Below are 23285 nucleotides of genomic sequence, written 5' to 3'. Positions count from 1 at the left end.
TGGGGCTCAATTTGAAGTGGAACTCATGAAAGATGAATCCTGCTTTGAATTCTGTTCTGATGACCAGTGAAGATGTGTCTGGAGACATCCTAGACTGTACTTGGTTACCAACCCAACTGTTGCTGCCATACAGTCCAACAACCAGGTATAATGGTTTTCTGAAATTGTAATCATTTGTCTGTCTGTATATGTACATCACATCTATCAATTTCCATCCAGTTTGGATAATTCCTTTGAGGTGTATCTGGTTTTTTCCCTTAGAGTATAAATAGTTAGAAATTACAAAAAATGTTATGGAACTATTATGTTTACCTATGCTGTGAATGTCAGTAGTTGTCACATTTGAAATTATGATAAATTATACTAATTCATAGTTAATAGCTGAACTGATTAATGATGGTTGTCATTTGGTCCAGAAAAATTAGGGCACCAAAATTACAATGGTTAACTTGGGAATTTAGCACACAAAAGGAAACAATAGTTTTAGGTGGATGATAACTTCAATTCTAAATATCTGATAAGTTACTTAGTTTCAGAAATATTAAAAATGTTACTGTAAACTCTGGATTCTGGGTTTTCTAATGGTATGCATCAATGTTCATAAAATGACTGATTAGCAGTCAAGATATAGAATTACCCACTACAGTAATAATTTCAGTTATTAATTACTCTGAATTAACTTGGTTTTCAGAAAACATAAATGCATCAATGCATTCTACATATTGAAAATAATTATCTGAATACCAAATTTACTTGAAATAAGGTCTCAATAATATTTAAATAGATTTAGGGATACACAAAAATAAATCCAGCAAGTGTCAGGGGAAGACAGCTACTTCCACCTTCTGGGGAAAAAAATATCTTGGGAAAGCAAATTACCACAGAGATAGAAGCACAAACTCAGTATTAGTTTGAAGAAAAGCAAAAAGTGTAATGGATATTGACTAGTAGAAAGTGCACCTAGAGCCACTTGTTGTGAAATGTCAAAACTATACCACAATTCATCACTATTATTCTTCCAGCTGAAAATGGTTCCAGTAACATTATACCTTCAATTCATAATGCTTTTCTTGTGTTACCAACATATGGCAAAAACTATTAAAAAGTGAGTATACAAAGATCTGCCAATACTGCGGTTCTCTTCAGATCACCAAAGTTAAGTGCTGTTGAGCTTGGCTCATACTTGGATGGGTGACTGTCTGGGTCTACCAAGCACTGTTGGCAAGCAGGGTGCACTGAGCTCTTGTGAGGCTAATTGAGAAAAGTAGCGGCTCTAGTTACAAAAACTGACAATGGCCAGGAGAGTTTTGTGCTGACCACAAGCCCCTCCATATCAGCAACCATCGGTTGAGGATGACATGGCAGTTGGTCAGTACTGTTGGGCCTTCCAAGGCCTGCTCAGACAGAGTATACGATCATCTCATATTACCTTCCTTACAGCAAAATAAAATGCACAAATCTCAAACAAGCTATACTCCTTATGTTAAGAATGCTGTAGTAGGTACTAGATATCTATTATAAAATGATAACATTAGTATGTTTGGTAATTAATAATCACAGATTTTCAATATACTTGAGTTTTATTTTGTAAGAAACTGTGCTTTGATTCCCCCACTCAATCTGTCTTCCACAAAATTAGTATGAGTTTCCACCACCAAGCACCAGCTCAGATCCTGTGTATATGCTCACACGTATTATTTCGTTTTCCACCTCATATGCAGGTTTCTATATGATGTTGGCTCTCCACCTTTGTCTGCTTCCTGTCATTTTTATTTTCATTACCTATCTGGCAATTTAACTTTGTCTATCATCTCTCCTTTTATTTTTCATTTAACCAATCCTTTCAGTGGATATACTGGTGAGGACTGTCTTCTTAGACAACATGAAAGGTAATTATTGTTCCTCTTTATTATTTGCTATAATATTAGTTTATTTTCACTAACCCTTTTTAGTATTTCCTAATTTTCAACTCTTTCTGTCATGCTTGTACTTTTTAACTTTCTCTGAATCCACATCTCAATGGTGTTCAATCTCATTTTATCTTGCTATAATATTTCTTATGTCTCTGCTGCATAAAATGTCACAGTGTAAGACACCTGACCAATATTTTCTCATTTCTGTAATCAGTGTCCTACATGGTAGTTTTCCTTCCAGTTTAATTCTTGTTTGGCCATTGTAATTTTGAATCTTATTTCTTTCACCTTTCATATCTTCCTTGATTAAGATGCTCAAGTGTTGACTTACTTGGTCAATTGTGGCTGGTTCTATGTTGTGTTCTTATACTCTCTCTCTCTCTCTCTCTCTCTCTCTCTCTCTCTCTCTCTCCCTGTTTCTTTCGTTCCTTTCACCTGCCACAATTAGTGATGGGATGCTGTTAGTAATGCTGAACAGACCAACACCATCCTGTAATGCTTTCTGCATAAACACTATGAGGGAGCTGCAGAACATTTTGGAGAGAGCTTCAGATAATGCAAAAAGTTAGTGCATAGTATTCATTAAATGAAACACTGTCCTTGCAGTTTGTTAGGTCCTGCTGAGTAACAAGTTGAAATGAAATAAAGAAGTTTAGTCCACCAAGTATTGTGCTCGAAAGTATTTGCCAAGATGCTGACTTAGAAACTAGTATGTTACTTCAAGTTGCATATTTTCATTCCCTCTCTCCTGTGGCAATGCAGCTGAAGTAAATAAATTTTTTGTTCAGCTTATCTGAGCTGTAAGAATATTGTTTAAAGTATATATCTACAGATCTTTCAGAGGCTTTTTCAAAGATCTTGGGATTATTACACTCACTTTCCAGTAGGCCAACATTTATTCATTAAGTGTACTTGTTGCTAGTAATAAAAATCTGTTTCAGTTGAACTGTGATTTACACAATCAGGACATAAGAAACAAATGATTTTCATCTAGACTTTGTCTCCTTCTCCAGAGTTAAGTGTAGAGTTGTGGAATTTGGTGGGAAAACCCTCAGTGTAGTTGATTCTTGTTGGCCACACAGCAAGTAGCACTGTTCAGAATAGACAAGGCTCTGTTGTAATTGTTATGCTATGACATTTAACAATCTCATCATATAGCTATGAAGCTAATAATGTGAGCTAAATGACAAGTGGAAACTTGAGTTCAAAGCTCCTGTTTTTTAATTAGCTCTGTGCAATTTACAAAGTCAAAAAACATAATAGACAAAGCAAGTCAGACTTCTGTTTCTTTGTAAGGAGTTGTCACCATATGATTAGTCTTAGAACTTACATTTTTTTGGTTTTCTTCAGAGAAATAGTGTTTTAGTATATAACAGTAAACAAAAATAATATAAATTTTAATTATTTCATTCTTTGCCAACTTTTATTCTCTGTTCCTGTTTCATTCTTACTGTTTGATAACTTTGAACTTTTATCTTCTTTGGGTCAATAATTAGTTATGACTCAGTGAAATAGTGTCATACCCAGGAGTTCCATCATCCAGAGAAAGAATAGAGTTTAAGAAAACAGAACTCAAGTTTGATAGATAAGAGCATGACATTCAACACAAAAACTTAAGAAAGGGCAAACAGTGCCAAACTCCAGCAAAGTTTACAGTGATAACTTAGTGCCAAATTGGCACAAAATGGACTCTGTAGTGAAAAAAATTTGTTGCTATCCACAAAGAGACTGAACATCAGAAAACAGTGTTCAATTGAAGGAAAACTTATACAAAGTTTGACAAAATCTCAGTGTTATTTATCTGTGCAAGTGGGAATTAAGAGACAATCAAACCATTAATATAAATGTGCTGTATCTGTGTAATTACAAATTTACTGTTGTGCATGAGTTAAAGCATCCAGGTGAACTTTTGTGTGTTGAGTTCTGCCAGTGATTTCTGAGTGAAATGGAATCAGGACTTTAGGAACTTCAGATTTTCATTTCTTAAGATGAGGCCCAATTCATCCTGTCAAGGTGTGTGAACTCACAGTACAAACACCATTATACATCAGAAAAAAACCATGGTGTTTTGAACAGCAGTTGGGTAATCTTGAGATTGGTGTTCACGCATGTAATATCTGGTGTACACATCATAACACGATTTTGTCACCAAACTGTTAATGCTAACCAGTGTGTGCAGAAACTGTTTAACCCACGTGTAGATCAACCCAGTATATGAATGACTGTATAGATATTTTCAGCAATAGGAACAACAACATGTACCCTCTTGACAATCTTGTCAAAAATGCATGAGTTGTTCATTGGAAGAAGACACTCAGGAGAGGCAGTGCAATCTTCTGGCCACCTTGATCACTTTATCTCCCTCCCTGTGATTTTTGTCTGTGGGACAAATTGAAGAGCCAGATACACTCAAATAATCCTTACACAATAGAAAAGCTACAGCAGAATATTGAAGACACTAGTGCTGTTAGTGCTGTCCCCCAGGCAAAGCTGCAATGCATGTCTCACAATTTGATAAATAAAATACAGCACTGAATCTAATGGTTGCCATTTACAGCATCGTTGATGATGTTAACTGATAAAGGTCAATTGGATGTTTCCCAGTTTATAAATATTTTCCAGGCTAGTTTTATTTTGCTCACCATGTATACATTTAATTGCACCTTGAAGGCTACAGCTCTTCACATATTTTGAGGTTATACCTTTAGTTGGAAAGTTTTTATTTAATATTTACATTTACATTTAGAACTAAAAGGAAAGAGAGTAAAAAGAATGATTTACCAACAATACGTCAAAATATACTAACCTCAGGGGAAACTTTGAATGGCCTATTGCTCTCATCAGCTTCCTGGAGTGACTTAATCTTCTTGGTAATTTCATCAATGAAGAAGAGCACACATCTACAAAAATCCTTGCGAAAGAAATAAAGTCATAACTTTTTTGAAGAAAATAAAAATGTGCTAAAACTTATATTGAAACAGAAAAATAAAATTCAAATGTAATGACCAATACATGAGACCCATATACGGTTTAAGAAAAGCCTGTTTTTTGATTTTAGTCATAGAAAATCTTTATACTTTTACTGTGTTTGTCTTACACAAAAATGTTATGAGTGCTAATGGCTTTTGTCAATGTTGTTACCTCTTATACATGTTCCTCTTGTAAAAATTTAGGAGCAAAACAATTGTACAGGAAATCTTTGAAAAAATATCATCAGAAAAAAACTGAGAGTGGCATGTCTCCCTGTGTCTGTATATGTGCGGATGGATATGTGTGTGTGTGTGTGCGAGTGTATATTTGTCCCTTTTCCCCCCTAAGGTAAGTCTTTCCGCTCCCGGGATTGGAATGACTCCATACCCTCTCCCTTAAAACCCACATCCTTTCATCTTTCCCTCTCCTTCCCTCTTTCCTGATGAAGCAACCATGGGTTACGAAAGCTTGAAATTTGTGTTTGTGTGTTTTTTATTGTGTCTATCTACCAGCGCTTTCTCGTTTTGTAAGTCACAGAATCTTTGTTTTTTATATATATACACAAAATTCAAGCTTTCGCAACAAACTGTTGCCTCATCAGGAAAGAGGGAAGGAGAGGGAAAGACGAAAGGAAGTGGGTTTTAAGGGAGAGGGTAAGGAGTCATTCCAATCCTGGGAGCGGAAAGACTTACCTTAGGGGGAAAAAAAGGACGGGTATACACTCGCGCACACACACACATATCCATCCGTATATGTGTGGATGGATATGTGTGTGTGTGTGCGAGGTTTTTATATATATATATATATATATATATATATATATATATATATATATATATATATATATAAAAATAAAGAAACATTCCCCAAAACATTCCACATGGGAAAAATATATTATATTGGCCTTTACATATGTCTGCTTGTGTCTGTATATGTGCGGATGGATATGTGTGTGTGTGTGTGTGTGTGTGTGTGTGTGTGTGTGTGTGTGCGCGCGCGCGCGAGTGTATACCTGTCCCTTTTTCCCCCTAAGGTAAGTCTTTCTGCTCGCAGGATTGGAATGACTCCTTACACTCTCCCTTAAAACCCACATCCTTCTGTCTTTCCATCTCCTTCCCTCTTTCCTGATGAAGTATCCGTGGTTTGCAAAAGCTTGATATTTGTATGTGTGTTTGTGTGTTTTTTATTGTGCCTATCTACCAGCACTTTCCCGTTTTGGTATATATTGGGAACTATAGTCTGTATTTGTGTAGCAATATCTGAGAAATGAATGTAAAATAATATAAACTCTTGTATTTCTCTTAAAAGTGTTTCCTATTGTAAATCATAACACAAAATCAAATGCTTTGCAAATTGCATGTGATAAAATGAACAAATCACATTTAATGTTTCACATATTGTTTGTGAAACATTGGCTGTAAACTGAAGTATTGGAGCTAGTTTTTATGAAACAAAAATACACTTGCTGCATAGCACTACACCAGTGAAAATGGCACTTAGAGAAGCATTGGTGCCAATAATTGGTAGGGAATTGGGTGTTACTACACTAAAGTACAAACAAACAATATGTTTTTGCTTTAAAACCACACTTAATGGATTTTGTAAATTATCTGAGCAAATTTCTGTTAACTGTAAAGTTAATTGAAATCCTTAATACTTTCAATTTCTGTATGATTACTATTCTTATCCTATGTTGTAAAAAGAATTTATCATGTAATACATACATCCAGCATTTTTGCAGCACATTTGTAAGATACTCCTTGTTTGTAAGTGGCCCTTTTCAACTGTGAAAAAATAAATGTATAGGCTATAGACATCTATACATTACTCTGCACAAGTGTTTAATCAAACACAAACCATTGTACATAAGCCATTTATCCAGAGGTACTAACTTGATAAAAGAGCTCCATCATATCCAGAGCTGATGACGTGTACTTAACATCATTATCAATGGGTTTTAAGGTGTCTTTCCTTATTGCTGTTTCAATCATTGTCATGATCCTAGTAAGTGAAATATCAAGCCAAGATACTTTTCCATTCTTTGATACTTCACACATTTTATGAAGATTAAATAGTTCCCAAGTATCAGGTTCTTGTCCACTCCCACTGCTGCTGCTGCTGAAAATATGTAGTGCATCGATACAGAAGTTTATTTATTTATGAGAGCCTTGTATTATGTATCAAAAGATAATTCTTAGATTTATACAGCAAACTATAGAAAATGAAATGCGAGATACAGACCTAACCCATTGAAATCACTTGTGTAGGAATGAAAGTGGATGCCACAAGAAGATTTATTTACTTTGAAATTGTGATAGTACTTTACTGGTCATTTGTACTGCAAGAGGAACAGTATGATACAGGACAAGTCAGCCTTTAGGCTCCACAGTTGATATGAACTTGGTGAAGATTAAAAGCATGGGTCTGTTTGGACTCCAAATGTTTGCCAACAATTAAAATTTATTAGTACATCATTTCTGGCCATTTTTGGCCATAAAGGCCATTTTGAAGTGATACCAAAAGCAGCCAAATGTGTCAGTTATCATAATCTTGGGAGACACGATAGAGCAAATGTTTCCTCACAAGTATGAGACACACGCTATGTCTTGTTTCCCAAGATTACAACAGCTGATGTATCTTGCTACTTATTGGCCTTCTTATTCTTCCTGCAGCCACAGTACCCTCTCTTCAGCAGTCCTTTTTATCTCCATGTATGAAGAACATCTCCTATCTCACTAATCATATTTTTGAAATAGGATGTTCTCAGTTGTCCAGTCATTACTTTCCCTAGAATCTTGCCTTTGAAAATGTTTTGTAAGAGAATATCATCTCTAATTAAGTATTGAATTAGTCTTGCTTAATGTTGAGCTACAGCTTTCAGCAATTATTTCTTCTCTCCTATCTCTTGTAGAATTATCTCATTCATTTTTTCTATCAATTCAGCTAGTTCTTGCAGCACTTCTCCTGAACTACATTTCCACAGCTTTGAGATGAGGTGTCTCCTGCTTTGGTAACATCCAGATTTCACATCCATACATCAGGACACTCCAAACAAAGCTCTTCGCACATATAGCTTCTTGCTATCACTTGAAAATTGCCTCTGGAGTAAAAACTGCTCAGTTATGACACAAATACATTTTAATTTCTGATTTACATGCCTTGTAGAACTGTGTTTTTAAAATAATTGTAACAATGTGCCTTCCATCAGCAAAAGTATTTTACTCTGCAGACAAGTGCTTCTGAGAGGATGGAGCATTTGTGGTGCCTCTAGGATTTAATGGCTGGTGGTGGCTGCCGACATAATGTAGACAATGAAGAGAACTTGTTGCTGACAGTTGTGAGGAACTGAAACTAAGCACCAGGTCTCACAGCACTGTATCATGAGTGTCAGAAAGTTGAATTGTGTAAGTATTGCCCAGTAACAAATTCCATCCCTTTCAAAACCAGTAGGTACAAGCTTTGTTGCTGGGAGACTACCATCAGAGACTGGATTTCTGGAGCTTCATTGTAAGTCATTGGATGCAAGATCAGCAATTTTCAAGAACAGTATTCTTGCAATAACAAAATTAGTTCATAAAGGATGGTTCTTTCTCATAACATCCATAATGGAGAATAGAGAATCCCCACACCAGGAAAGTATGAGGGTACCAGCAATGGTATTTTGTCATAGGCTGATGTGGCTCTATTGATAATTATCTCAATGGACCACATGTGCTACTTCCAAGATTGACAGGAGAACAATATTTGCATTTCTAGGATACTTATTCACAGGAAGAAGTTAGTGTGGTCATTAAATGGAAATGTGGTTCATATATGATGGAGTTGCCAGTCACTTCAGTGCCACAGTGTGATGCCAGCAAAACAATTTCTTTCCTTCAAAATGAAGTGGTTCTGGAGGCCCTGTAGCATGATCCAATACACCCTCTTGCCACAATTCACTTTTTCTTTTTTGAACCATCTGAAATCTTTAGTTTATTGAGGTGAGATCTCTGACAGCATCAATTTGTGATGCAGAATATAAAATAACTTGGCACTATGTTAAAAGACACAGACATGACACATCATGTGTAGCAGTCATTTCTGGGAAGAGTCATAGTTTGCCTTACTCATCATACACACCATTTCAAATAATAATTGTGGAATGCCAAGAGAGTTCATGACCTTGTGTTGCTACATTATTTTTATTTTTACACTTACTGCATTAATTTGATTTAACTGACACAATATTTGAATTATTTATTGCAGTTATTTGCATGTGTTCTTTAAAACTGACTCTAGAACATATATATTAAAAAATGAATAACATTAAAAGAACTTTTTTTAATATGTGTAAGGTCTGTTTTCTCAAACACGTCCAAAATAATAGCACCATTTATAATACAGCAGCCTTATTTACATGATGAAAAATAAATGGTGACGTTGTTGTAATCAGGTGTTGAAACAAATCCAATGCCGAAAAGCAAAAATTTGTATTGGACCAGGACTCAAATCTGGATTTCCTGCTTATCATGAGCAGTCACTTAAACTGCTTTGCCTATCCAAGAACGATTCCCACATGTCTCAAACTACACACATAGCGTCCCCTATCCATTATCCTCATTGCTTGCAACCTCACCTGATTCATGTAAGAGGTCAAACAAAGAGTGCATCCACACTGAAGGTATCATTATGTATATATATGTATAAATGTGGTGTCTGTTCTTTTTGATATGTCTGAATACACTATGTATATAGTGTGCAACATAAGGGAATTTGGGTTAAATGAGAAGTATTCTTGGATAGATGAAGTAGTTAAGGCAACCACTTGTGAAAAGTGGGAAATTTGGGTTTGAGTCCCAGTCTTACACAGATTTTCACCACAGAATTTATTTCAGTGCCCAATTGCAGATGCTGTCAGAATTTCTTTTTTATTATTAATGCATGTCTTTCTTGATTTCCATCCCCAATGCCAACTAGCTGTGGCACATAGCATGCACGCACACACACACACACACACACACACACACACACACACTAACACACACAGAGAGAGAGAGAGAAAGTTGACACTACCTTGATAGCTTTCAGCTAAGCAGACCACTGCATGATGCCTTGTGTTTTGCCATATAATCTATAGTAAGGACTACTTTGATGCATTAATGTTAGGCTGTCTTGTTTCTCTTTCCTCTTAGCTTTTGCAGTCTTATAAATACACTGAAAAGCTCTTTTCACACTTCGAGACTTTTGTGATGTTCAGTTGCACTGTCATTTCTTGCCATGAAACAAGAGGAAAACAACTTTGTGTGTAACTTAATATGGCACTATGTGCTACTTATACACCATACTACTTCTTCGACTCATGGCATTGCGATGCTGCGTGGATCTTAGCCTCTTCAACAAGTTTCCTCCATTCTACCTTCTCCAGTATGGTTATCACCATCCTCTGACATTAAGGAATTTGATATTTCCTTTGTAATCATCTATCCACCAAGCTCTGTCTTCTTCCAGTTGGTTTCCATTCAGAAATCTTCACTGTCTTCTTTTGGTATCCATCCTAAGGATATGTCCAAACCAGGCCATTCCCCTACTTTTTACCAATCTAATGTCAGTTTCTAGTATGAGGAACTCCAACTCAGCTTCCATTCTAGATCTCCAGAAACAATTCTTATACTGAACTGCTCTACAAATCTTGCACAGAACTCTACACTCAGAATTTGTACTGTTAATATTAGATCACTGTCTGTCAAAGTTCTGCACAGGTTCAAGATTGAAGCAAGCTGCTGATAGTTTAACCAGGTTATTATTTTACTTCCTGATGAAATTTATGTATTTAGTCTTCATTTCATTGACAATAAAGCCTCTTGGTTGTGTGGTTTCTTTCCATTCACATATTGTTTTCCCTAGTGAAATTCTCCTTCTGTTAATAATTGGTACATCATCAGCATATGTCTGTCTATATCTGGGCTGACTGTGCCAACTGCACATTTAAGTTTGAGGGTTACTAGATTCCAGTGCAATAATGAAGGTGAATATTTGTCAAATGAAGTGAAAACCTTCTTTAAAGAGAAGGGAATCCTGTATGAACTGACAATGAGATTTGGCTACACCACAACAAAATGAAGTAAGTGAGTAGATGAACAGGAACATTACAAACAAGGCTCACTGTGTGTTGCTGAACAATAAACTAAAAAAATCTTTTTGGTCAGAAGCAGTATAGACTGCTGTTTTGTTAATAAATGGAACATCAATGTGTTACATTAAAAGTGACAGTTCCTGCTACTCTGTGGTACAGTGAAGTGCCCAAGTTTCAGAAACTGAAAGTGTTTGGTTGTGTGGCATATTTAAAACTTCCTGAAGAAGTGATTGTTGAAAAGTTTGATTCTATTACAGGGAAGTCCTTCATGGTTGGACGCTGTGTTGAGGATATTGGCTATGGTGTCTGGAAGAGAGATACATAATTCTTGGAAGAGAAGCCAAGTTTCATGAAAATCATTCTGATTTTAATAATGAAGATTGGTTCTCTCTGAGACAACAATGAGGTTACCATTGATGAAGAGAATATTAATGACTACAGAAATGACAATATATCAAGTGATAATTAAGTTGAATAAATGAGATCTCCTGAAATATGCAAAAGTGCAGAGAAAGAAAATGTCTGGCATAGATGAAAGACTATGCAGTATTAGAAGTGAGTGCAGAAGTATACATCAAGGATGTTCCGAGGACTTTCAGTGACATCTTCATCAGATCAGACAAAGAAGAATGACTTCCCAGCACCAAAAGAGATTGAGTAATAAATGAAACCAGTATTTGAATTACCTGAAAACAAGAACAAGAAAACCATTGAAACCAAGTGAGTTATTAAACAGAAACATGATGATGTAGGCAACATAAGACTAGTTTGTCATGGTTGTTTTCAAAGAAAAGGTATTAACTATAATAAAACATGCTTCTGTAGCAAGGTTAACAACTCACAACATTACTTGCCATTATGTATCAGGAAAAATTGATTTCAAATAAAATAGATATAAAAGTTTTTTTTTTATTCAAGGAAATTTAGGTGAAGAAATTTACATAAAAATACCAATAGGACTTTATGTAGAACCAGGTACTGAATGTAAGAGAAACAAGGCAATTTATGGTTTAAAGATGGCCTCAGGATCTTGGAATTTCATGTCTGAGAAGTCTGTTTTCTCAAAGTTCTACACTTTGTGCAAATCAGTGCCGATAGGTGTCTATATACTTATAGGAACTTAAACACTAAGGTTTATTTTTTGTTGTATGCAGCTATTGTTATCATTTTAAAGAATGATAAGATGAAAATTGAAGAATTCAAATTAGCTTTAAGGGTAAATTTAAAATGAAATGTTTTGGAGGTTTCAGACTGTTCTTGTGAATTAAGACACATAAGAGCAAAGATGGAATAATTTTGAATCAGAAAACTTACTTGTAAAACTTATTGAAGAGGTTTGATATAAATGAGTGCAAGCCAGTTAACACACTCCTAGTACTCAATTACAAACAAGATTGTATGATAAAGTGCCTTACAGAGAATTAATAGAATGATTGCATCATTAACTCAAACAACATGACCTGATTTAAGCTGTGCTGTTAGTTACACCGAGGAGCCAAAGAAACCGGTACACCTGTCTAACATTGTGTAAGGCCCCCACGAGCACACAGAAGTGCTGCAACACGATGTGACATGGACTCTATTAATGTCTGAAGTAGTGCTGGAGAGAACTGACACCATGAATCCTGCAGAGCTGTCCATAAATCCATAAGACTATTAGGGGTGGAGATCTACAGAACAGCATGTTGCAAGGCATCCCACATATGCTCAATAATATTCATATCTGGCGAGTTTGGTGGCCACTGGAAGTGTTTATACTTGTAAGAGTGTTCCTAGAGCCACTCTTTAGCAATTCTGGACATGTGAGGTATCGCATTGTCCTGCTGGGATTGCCTAAGTCCATCGGAATGCACAATGGACATGAATGGATGCAGGTGATCCGACAGGATGCTTATGTGCATGTCACATGTCAGAGTCTTATCTAGATGTATCAGGGGTCCCATATCACTCCAACTGCACACGCCTACACCATTAAGAGCCTCTACCACCTTGAACAGTCCCTTGCTGACATGCAGGATCCATGGATGATTCACGAGGTTGTCTCCATACCCGTACATATTCATCCACTAGATGCTATTTGAAATGAGACTCATCTGACCAGACAACATGTTTCCAGTCATCTACAATCCGATGTCAGTGTTGACAGGCCCAGGTGAGGCACAAAGCTTTGTGTTGGTAGTCATCAAGGATAGACAAGTGGGCCTTTGGCTCCAAAAGCCCATATTGACAATGTTTCATTGAATGGTTCACATGCTGACATTTGTAGATGGCTCAGCACTGAAATCTGCAGCAATCTACAGGACGGTTGCACTTCTGTCATGCTGAATGATTTTCTTCAGTTGTCATTGGTCCCATTCTTGCAGGATCATTCCCGATATTCACGCAACATCCGTGAAATGGTTGTATGGGAAAATCCCCACTTCATCACTCTCTCGGAGATGCTGTGTCCCATCACTCGTAAACCAACTATAACACCATGTTCAAACTCACTTAAATCTTGATAAGCTGCCACTGTAGCAACAGTAATTGATCTAACAACTGCACCAGACATTTGTTTTCTTATATAGGCACTGCCAACCACAGTGCTGTATTCTGCCTGTTTACATATCTCTGTATCTGAATATGCATGCCTATACTAGTTTCTTTGGCAATTCAGTGTATTTCAATCTTTACCAAAGTTATCCATTGGAAAAATTTAAAGAGAAGAGACACTGCAGATTATGGGATGCATTATAAAAATGAAGAAAACAATGAAACTGTCACAGCTTATTTTGATGATGATTGGGCCAAGAGCTCACATAGAAAATCAAGCTGTTTGTTAACACTGTAAGTTGGAGAACTAAAAAGATGAGGTACTTTAAAGTAGCCTGTTACAGAAGTAGAATTTTTATGACTTGCAAGATGTGTTGTAAAATATTTGTGGTTTGAGAATGCTCCATGATCTAAAAATTTTGATGACTGAAAAACTCATAATTTATGAAGACAATCAGTCTTGTATTGCTTGTTTTTGTAAATGGAATATAAAAGACTAAAACATATAGATATTAAGTATAAGTTTATTAGATACTTGTATTTTAAAAGGAAAACAAATATTATGTACATTGCTACAGAAAATCAGTTAGCTGACACTTTTACAAAATCATTGGGCAACAAAATTTTGAAAAATGATCACAAGGATTGAAAAGATTTAAAGTTGCAGACTGAAGTGTAGTGAAAGAATAACAGTTCTATACCATCTTCTTATGATTTGTTTGATATGTGTACATCTTTGGTAGAGGGAATGTTTTGGATTTGTTGTGTTCATTGAGTGTGCATATACTGTCTGCACAAATTAAGTTAACACTTTGTGTAATGGCTTATAGAAGTGACTGTAGTGGCATTTTTAATTTACAGTTACTCCAATAAGCCACTGTGCTAAGTGTCAATTTAGTTTGTGCAGACTGTGTGTGTTGTCGTAAAGTGCATCTAATGTATTTTCTTCATTCAGTGAATAAATTAATTAAAACTAAAGTTTCTTGTTTGCAACCACACTCTGCTGCCAGTTTATTCTTCAGAAGGGAGGGACAGAGTAGGACATGAGTTGGTTGTCTTGAATAATTTTTGAAGAATATACTTAACAGAAGTTTCCATCTTGCATCTTAGTTCCCTTTTCTTAGCTTTACATCCTTTTTTTTAAAGTTTTGCATGACAGATGTAGCAGATATCTAAATCTATTACAAATATATTTAGTCCTAAGACATTTAAATATGCCGATAATGATTGTATTCATATTAACTGTTGGGTTAAGAACTAAACTACTACCTCTGTCTATTAAAGTTAGTGTTTCCATTAAGTGACTCACTGGAACATGTTCTGTAATGAGAAGCACTAATAAAGTCCCTTGCTGTTTCTGTACAGACCTTTGCATTTCTTTATTGCATCTAAACAAACTATATAAAATATTGTCTTAGTTCATTGTATCCTTTTTATCATTGTCCTATTTTTCTATATTGCCCAGTATCTACATGCCACAATGAAGGAGACTGAAATAGTGTCATTTAATATCAAAAAGTGACAATTTAGAGAGATCAAAAATTTTAGGAAGTCAGGGAGCTACTGAACTTCTATAGCAAATTTATTCATTTATTAAAACTTTCTTGGTCCTTAAATAGCTTGAAAGCTGGCTTGTGGCCTAATGAATGAATGAATAAAAAGAAAACGTGCAAAATCTCTTTCCTGCTCAGAGCTAGCATTTGTCTTAACATAAAAGACACAACTGGCTGTCTCTAATTTCCATTTTACAGACTCCTAGAATCTGTAGCAGGCAATGAATACAAACCTATCTCTGCAGAAGTACAGTTTTCATGTTAGAGAAACAAATATGTAAAGCAATGTATGCAGCTCTCTCGCATCTAATGGATAAAAGAGGAATACTACTTTATTGTGACTGAGCTAATTATTATTATACACCTAAATAACCAAGGTCAAAATGGTCAATGAGTATTCCAAAATGCTCTTTTAGCACTGTGACAAGTAAATACTTTATGTCTTGTGTGTACCACAGCAGTAGGAGTTATTACTGCCTTGTTTAGTTGATTATAAATACCGTAATTGCTACTGTTCTTTCACTTATCAGACATCAAGTTGTGGCGTACTTTGTCTTATGTGACTGTAGTTGTAGCACAGAAATCTCTGGACATGGGCCATTATTGGTTGTATCAGTGCCCTTGGACTTTTATAAGTGGAAATTAGAAACATTTTTGTTTTCCCCTTTAGTTAAGGTTTGGGTCTGTTGTTCCTGAATTTATACCATTCCCTGTATCAATGTGCCTCAAGCAAAGCACTTCATGGATTACATATGACATAAATTTTAGATTTTGCTGTAGCTTCAAAATCATCATTCAGAGAGCTTGAATATACGCTACTGGCCATTAAAATTGCTACACCAAGAAGAAATGCAGACGATAAACGGGTATTCATTGGACAAATATATTATACTAGAACTGACATGTGATTACATTTTCATGCAATTTGGGTGCATAGATCCTGAGAAATCAGTACCCAGAACAACCACCTCTGGCCGTTATAATGGCCTTGATACGCCTCGGCATTGAGTCGAACAGAGCTTGGATGGCATGTACAGGTACAGCTGCCCATGTAGCTTCAACATGATACCACAGTTCATCAAGAGTAGTGACTGGTGTATTGTGATGAGCCAGTTGCCCGGCCACCATTGACCAGATGTTTTCAATTGGTGAGAGATCTGGAGAATGTGCTGGCCAGGGCAGCAGTCGAACATTTTCTGTATCCAGAAAGGCCCGTACAGGACCTGCAACATGCGGTCATGCATTATCCTGCTGAAATGTAGGGTTTCGCAGGGATCAAATGAAGGGTAGAGGCACTGGTCATAACAAATCTGAAATGTAATGTCCACTGTTAAAAGTGCCGTCAATGCGAACAAGAGGTGACCGAGTCGTGTAACCAATGGCACCCCATACCATCACACCGGGTGATACGTGAGTATGGCGATGATGAATACATGCTTCCAATGTGCGTTCACCATGATGTCGCCAAACACGGATGCAACCATCATGACGCTGTAAACAGAACCCGGATTCATCCAAAAAAATGACATTTTGCCATTCGTGCACCCAGGTTCATCATTGAGTACACCATCACAGGCGCTCCTGTCTGTGATGCAGCGTCAAGGGTAACCACAGCCACGGTCTCCGAGCTGATAGTCCATGCTGCTGTAAATGTCATCAAACTGTTCGTGCAGATGGTTGTTGTCTTGCACACATCCCCATCTGTTGACTCAGAGATCGAGACGTGGCTGCACGGTCCGTTACAGCCATGTGGATAAGATGCCTGTCACCTCGACTGCTAGTGATACGAGGCCGTTGGGATCCAGCAAGGCATTCCATATTACCCTCCTGAACCCACTGATTCCACATTCTGCTAACAGTCATTGGATCTTGACCAACGCAAGCAGCAATGTCGCGATACGATAAACTGCAATTGCGATAGGCTACAATCTGACCTTTATCAAAGCCGGAAACGTGATGGTACACATTTCTCCTCCTTACACGAGGCATCACAACAATGTTTCACCATGCAATGCCCGTCAACTGCTGTTTGTGTATGAGAAATCAGTTGGAAACTTTCCTCATGTCAGCACATTGTAGGTGCTGCCACCGGCGCCAACCTTGTGTGAATGCTCTGAAAAGCTAATCATTTGCATATCACAGCATCTTCTTCCTGTCACTTAAATTTTGTGTCTGTAGCACGTCATCTTCATGGTGTAGCAATTTTAATGGCCAGTAGTGTAGTTACATTGAGGTATCAATAATTGTGAGAAATAATTTTGTAGAAATAAGCCAAGACCCTGGGCTTTTCACCCAGTCCTACAATTATCTGCCTTTGTTAACAAACTACAGGGAAGATAAACCAAATTTGTGTTCAGGTATTTTATGGGGAACCAGTAATATTAGATTAATACTAATGAGTAGGCACTACAGGGAAGAGCTGCTGGTGTCAGAAAATAAGTGGTGGTGAGACTTACAATGCAGATCAACTGAATTAGAGACAACTCTCCGGTAATATGTAGCCACCCTTCTCTGCCCTGGTGCCAGGGATTTGTGATTTTTCATGGTGTGGACTCCACATCAAATTCATTTGGGAGCCATACTGATTCCTTGCTGTGTTAAACAGTAAAAGGTACACTAGTTTCTAAGAGCGTACTTCATAATCATTATTGAAAGACTTCATAGGTTTTTATGACTTGGCTGTGGTTATGACCTAATATCTTGTCACTTGTGTAGAATATCTCATCTAACATCAACTACATTAAGGATTCTGTGTCCATGAAAAACATCCATCTGCTCTGATATTAATCACATCATACATATGACTTACATGAGTTATAACACTTTCCAGGCACAACCTTGACAGAAAACTCTCTTTAAGTACAATCATGAATATAAGTAATTTTACCTTATACATCTTTCTGTTCTGTCCGTTCCAGCACAAGATTCATCTTGTGAAGGGATTCTCTTTCTTCTACCATTCTTTGGTGTAAACCTCTTACTGTTTCGCTGTATTCCAGATCTGGGAGTTTCTACAGTAACAGTCCTGTTATTTGCATTGTAATATCCAGCGTACTTTATCCTGTCTTTTTTATGGGGGCAGCCACATAGTACATAAGCTGTAACAGAAATAATATTTTATGAAATAAGTTGTCACTTGCAAGATAAATTACATATGCATTTGGGAAAGAACAAATTTCTTGAAAGTTATATCAGTCTTGCAAAGCTGTTCCTTTTATAAGAGATATTAGATTCATCTTATCTTTTTCTTTTACATATATCACATGTTACCATTCTGTGTCTCACTGATGGCTAATTCCATACTTTGATATATCTTGGAACCAACAACAAGCAAATAGCAATATCAACACTTGGACATTTGTCACTCTTCTGATGATCCCTCTTCTATAATCCTGTAATTGTTGAAAAACATTTACCTTCAAAAGCTGGTACATTATCTAAATATACAATGCCTTCTTTTCTCATATCCCACCAACTCAGTTTGAAGTGGATTTTTCATGATATCTCTCCCAGTCTTCATCCTACTGACTCCCTAAAAACCAATGGTTTGTACTTCTAGACACTCAGGAGTACACTTGCCAGGATTACAATAGACAACTTCTACATAAAGATAATGGTTGACCAAAATTATGCCCTTTAATGAACCCCACCATACTATTTTTTCTAAAAAAAATATCAAACTACGTTTTCAGTGCTCTCCCAAACTTTACAATAATCTGGTCAAAGGCCATACTCCTCCTCACACCATTTCTTACTCTTTGAACATGACACACACTGTCAAAGGAATAGGCATTTGTGAGTCCACATCAATGACTACATCAATATCTACATCTACATGTATGTTCTGCAAACTACTGAAGTGTATGGCAGAGGGTATGTACCATTGCACCAGTTATTAAGGTTTTTCCCATTCCATTCATGTATGAGCACAGGAAGAGTGACAGTTTAAATACCTCCATGCATGCTGTAATTAATCTAATCATGTCCTCACAATCTGCATGCAAGTGAGCTGTAGAGGGTTGTATAGAGTCCTACAGCCATGATTTAAAGCCAGTTCTTGAAACTTTGTAAGCAGGTTTTCGTGGGATAGTTTATGTTTATCTTCAATAGACTGCCAATTCTGTTTCTTCAGCATCTCTGTGACTCTCTCCAATTGACCAAACAAACCTGCGACCATTCATGCTACCTCTCTCTCTATATTTTCAATATCCCCTGTTGTCCTGTTTGGTATGTGTCCCACACACTTGAGCAATATTCTAGGGTGGATCAAATGGATCAAATGAGTGACCTGCCAGCAATCTCCTTTGTAGACTGACTGCATTTCCCCAGTATTCTATCAATGAACTGAAGTCTAACACCTGTTTTACCTATGATTGAGACTATGTGATCATTCTATTTCAAATTGGTACGAAGTGTTACACCCAGGTGTTTATATGAGTTGATTGATTTCAGCTGTGACTCATTGATATTGTAGTCATAGCATACTATAGTTTATCATTTTGTGAAGTGCACAATTTTACTTTTCTGAACATTTTAAAGCAAATTGCCAAAATTGGCACCATTTTGAAATCTTATCATGATACAAGTGAATATAAATATATCTTATTTCAGACTGTACTTCACTATAGATAACTCTGTTATCTGCAAAAAAATGTTGTCAATAAGATCATTAATGTACAGCATGAAAAGTAAGGATGCCAACACACTTCCCTGGAATACACTCAAAGTTACTTCTACGTTTGTAATGAGCCTCCATCAGAGATAATATGCTGTATCCTCCTTACCAAAATATTCTCAATCTAGTCACAAATTTCATTTGATACCTCATAAAACTATACTTTCGGTAATAAGCATACATGTGGTACTCAGTTAAATGGTTTTTTGTAGATCACGGAATACTGCGTTTAACTGATTGCCTTGATCCAAAACTTTCAGTATGTCATGTGAGAATAGTGCAAGCTGGATTTCAAATTATCGATGTTTTTGGAATTGTTACTGGTTGGCATAGAGGAGGTCATTTTTCCAAGTTGTGTGATTATATTTGAGCTCAGAATATGTTCTAAGTTTTCTGAATCACTTGTATTACCCTTCTTGTAAACGGATGTGACCTGTGCTTTTTTCCAACTACTGGGCAAAGTTCTTTGCTCACAGGATCTGTGATAGATTATAGTTAAAATAGGTCTAATTCAGCCACAAATTCAGTGTAGAATCTGACAAGAGTTCCATTGAGCCCTGGAGCTTTGTTCAATTTTAACGATTCCAGCTGTTTCTCAAACTGAGACAATTCTCCTCAATTTTCCTTTGTAAAAGAACATTTGATAACTGAGTTAAACATTTCTGCTCTTGCTTTGCTAGCCTGAGTTTCAGTTTGTGTCTCATCCCTGAATGACTGGACACTAACTCTGGTGTGATTAACAGCCTTTACATACAACCAAAATTTCTTTGATTTTTGTGAATGATCATTTGACATTTTTCTGCTAAGGTAGTCATTGAAGGCCTCATGCACTGCTCTCTTGACAGCCAAATGTATTCCATTCAGCATCTCTCTCTATATAGACTCATGTTTTGTTTTACACCTATTATACAGTAGCCTCTATTTCTTCAGAAGTTTCTTTACAGCAAGTGTATATAATGGAGGCTCCATCCCATTATGAACTGTTCTACTGGGTACATATTTATCCAGTGCCTGGACAACTCTCCTTTTAAACCTGAGTTATATTTCCTCTATATCCTCAAGTTCCTGTGCTTAAAGTTTCAAGTTCCTCATTGAAATATGACACTACTGCTTTTTTATCTAGTTTACTGGACATATATAGCTTTCTGCTTGGTTTAGTTGTCCTTTGTACTTTGGTAATCATTGATACCAAACCTTGCCATGGTCACTGATAGCAGTTTTGGTGTGGAGATCCTTAAGGAGGTCAGCACTGTTTGTTGCCATTACATCTGGTATATTTCCATCATGGGTGGGGTTCTGAACTCCCAGTTATATGAATTTTTCAGAGAAGGCATCTGCAGGATGTCTTGTCAACTCACCACTAACTAACTCTGAATGATTATAATCTCCACTGAAGATTCCAGTATGATGGGAGAATTTACAGAAAAGTGGACTGAGGTTTTCTCTAAAATTTTCAGTTACATCAAGAAGTGAGTCTGCTTGTTGATAGAAGGATCCAGTTATAATTTTATGCCCACCTCTGATACTGAGTCTTGCCCACAAAATCTATTATGCAGCATTAGTTTCTATCTGCTGTATTTGAGCTTCTTGTCTACTGTGACAAATACACCACCTACATTTCCCATTAGTCTGACCAGTTGTTATACACTTAAATTTGCCCCAAAAACCCCATTGCTATTCAGGTTTTAACCAACTTCCTGTACCCAGTATTAAGTGAACTTCACTGCTTTTCAGAAGGCCTTCAGCAGTTAATTACTAAAATTTTATTACTCTCAACCATGTGGGGCATGTCTTTGAATCTCACACTAATGCTTCTTGATTCCCTACAGCTATCATTATCTGGAGTTGATGAAGTTTAGCCCAATCTAAAAAACCCTTGTGGGCACCTCATACCATCAATTACATACATAGTAGCCTCTGATGTACACTGCACACCTGACCCATTTAGGGGATCCTACAGTTCTCAACCCTCTGACACAATGCCAGAAAATCGTAGCCTATTTGTTCACAGAACCTCCAGCGTCTCTGGTTCAATCCTTCCACTCAACTCAGAACCAGGGAGCCACAATCGGTGCTGGTGACAATGCTGCAAATCGTGAGCTCCATTGAAATTCCATGCATGAGGCTGGCCTTTTCAACCTTCTGTGCCCATCACTGGAATGATCCATGTATGAACTTGTAGCCCAGATGAGAGATGTCATTTGTTCCACCGTGCACTACAATCTGAAGCTGGATGTATCCTGTTTCCTCAAGGGCTGCAGGAATAGCCTCATCAACATGTTGAATAAGGCCCCAGGCATACATGCATAGTGCACCTGATCTTCCTTCCTGTCCCTTGGTGCCATTTTCCTAAGATGCACCATTGTTCACCGTACATTTGAACTGCCAGTGATTAATAGGCCCCTACCCTTTTTTGTTTGCCTCCTCTTCACACAGGCCACAGCAGGTTTCACAACAGGTGAAGTGAGTCCCACCAGCACAGTTTCAATTTCAGCAGAAGACAGCACCTCGGACTTGTCAGTTAGGAGGACTGGTATAACATCCTGAGTCCTCCTGGTTGCTATCTACACTGTACTGAATGCCTAGACCTATCACAGGCAGGCCACTTGAAGTCAACTGGACAAATAATGACAAATACTGTACTTCCTGCAGAGGAGACAGGACCAACAGAAGAGAGTGGAACCTCTGGTACGTGACTCTTGGGAGCTCTCCCAACATATCAATTCATAGCAGTTCCCAGTCATCTGACAATGGTCAGGGCGATTTACAGCTCTTTATGGCTGTCAACTAACTCATCCTGTGTTTGAGAACAGCATTTGCACTGGTGCTGTATGTGGCTGATGCAGTGTTTTAGAGGGCAGTTAATAAATAACTTTAAACTAGGCCAGCTGATTATCTTTCAATATATTGGACTCAAAATGTTAGTAATTTCCTCTAAGAACTGAGCAATTAGAGCACAAAATGAGATTTCTATTAAGACAATAAAAAAACCTGTGGTAAAAATTACTACTTACTCTTTGAGTTTATAGTAGCTAACAATCGTGGAAATAGCGTTAATTTATGATAAATGCAGATAATATACACTCCTGTTGAAAAGGGAATACTAGATGTAATGTGATATGTTACCATAGAATGGGGTGAAGTGGGACAGATTTTCGGGTTTTTAGTAAATTTACCTACCAATTTTGTTTCCAAACTTTATGAAACTTTAAATATATAATCTTCTAACAATGTTTTACACTAGGTTTGGGTTCATATTTTTTTAAATGTTAGCTAGAGGGACTGTTTAAGATTGGGTGAAGTGGGACAGAAATTTATTTGTGTTCAAAATACCCTCAAGTTCACTATGGCAGTGAAGCAGGACAGGGAAATAACACAAATGAGTATGGTAAGCAGAAATTCTTTTTGTTATATGCTACCGTACAAAAAAGTTTTGTAGAGAAAAACTTGTATTTTAAATTCAGGAACTTTTTCTGAAAATAAGACTATTTTAATGCACTATAACATGATAATAATTGTCTTGCAAATCT

General features: G+C 36.9%; 1 protein-coding gene across 1 annotated transcript in view; it reads right to left on the bottom strand.

Moving 5' to 3' along the window:
* Window positions 1-23285, bottom strand: part of LOC126481797 (protein unc-13 homolog 4B-like) — a 140795-nt gene that overhangs the window by 40609 nt on the left and 76901 nt on the right. Inside the window, exons 3-6 of the mRNA XM_050105755.1 lie at window positions 17968-18178; window positions 6776-7001; window positions 6608-6667; window positions 4720-4824 (exon numbers count right to left, since the gene is read on the bottom strand). Of these exons, the coding sequence (XP_049961712.1) occupies window positions 4720-4824; window positions 6608-6667; window positions 6776-7001; window positions 17968-18178 (602 nt within the window). The remainder of the gene's footprint in view (window positions 1-4719; window positions 4825-6607; window positions 6668-6775; window positions 7002-17967; window positions 18179-23285) is intronic.

This window comes from Schistocerca serialis, chromosome 1 (assembly GCF_023864345.2).
Source record: "Schistocerca serialis cubense isolate TAMUIC-IGC-003099 chromosome 1, iqSchSeri2.2, whole genome shotgun sequence".
NCBI lineage: Eukaryota > Metazoa > Arthropoda > Insecta > Orthoptera > Acrididae > Schistocerca > Schistocerca serialis.
The sequence above is the reverse complement of the archived record's forward strand: the minus strand, read 5'-3'. Positions and strand labels throughout refer to the sequence as shown.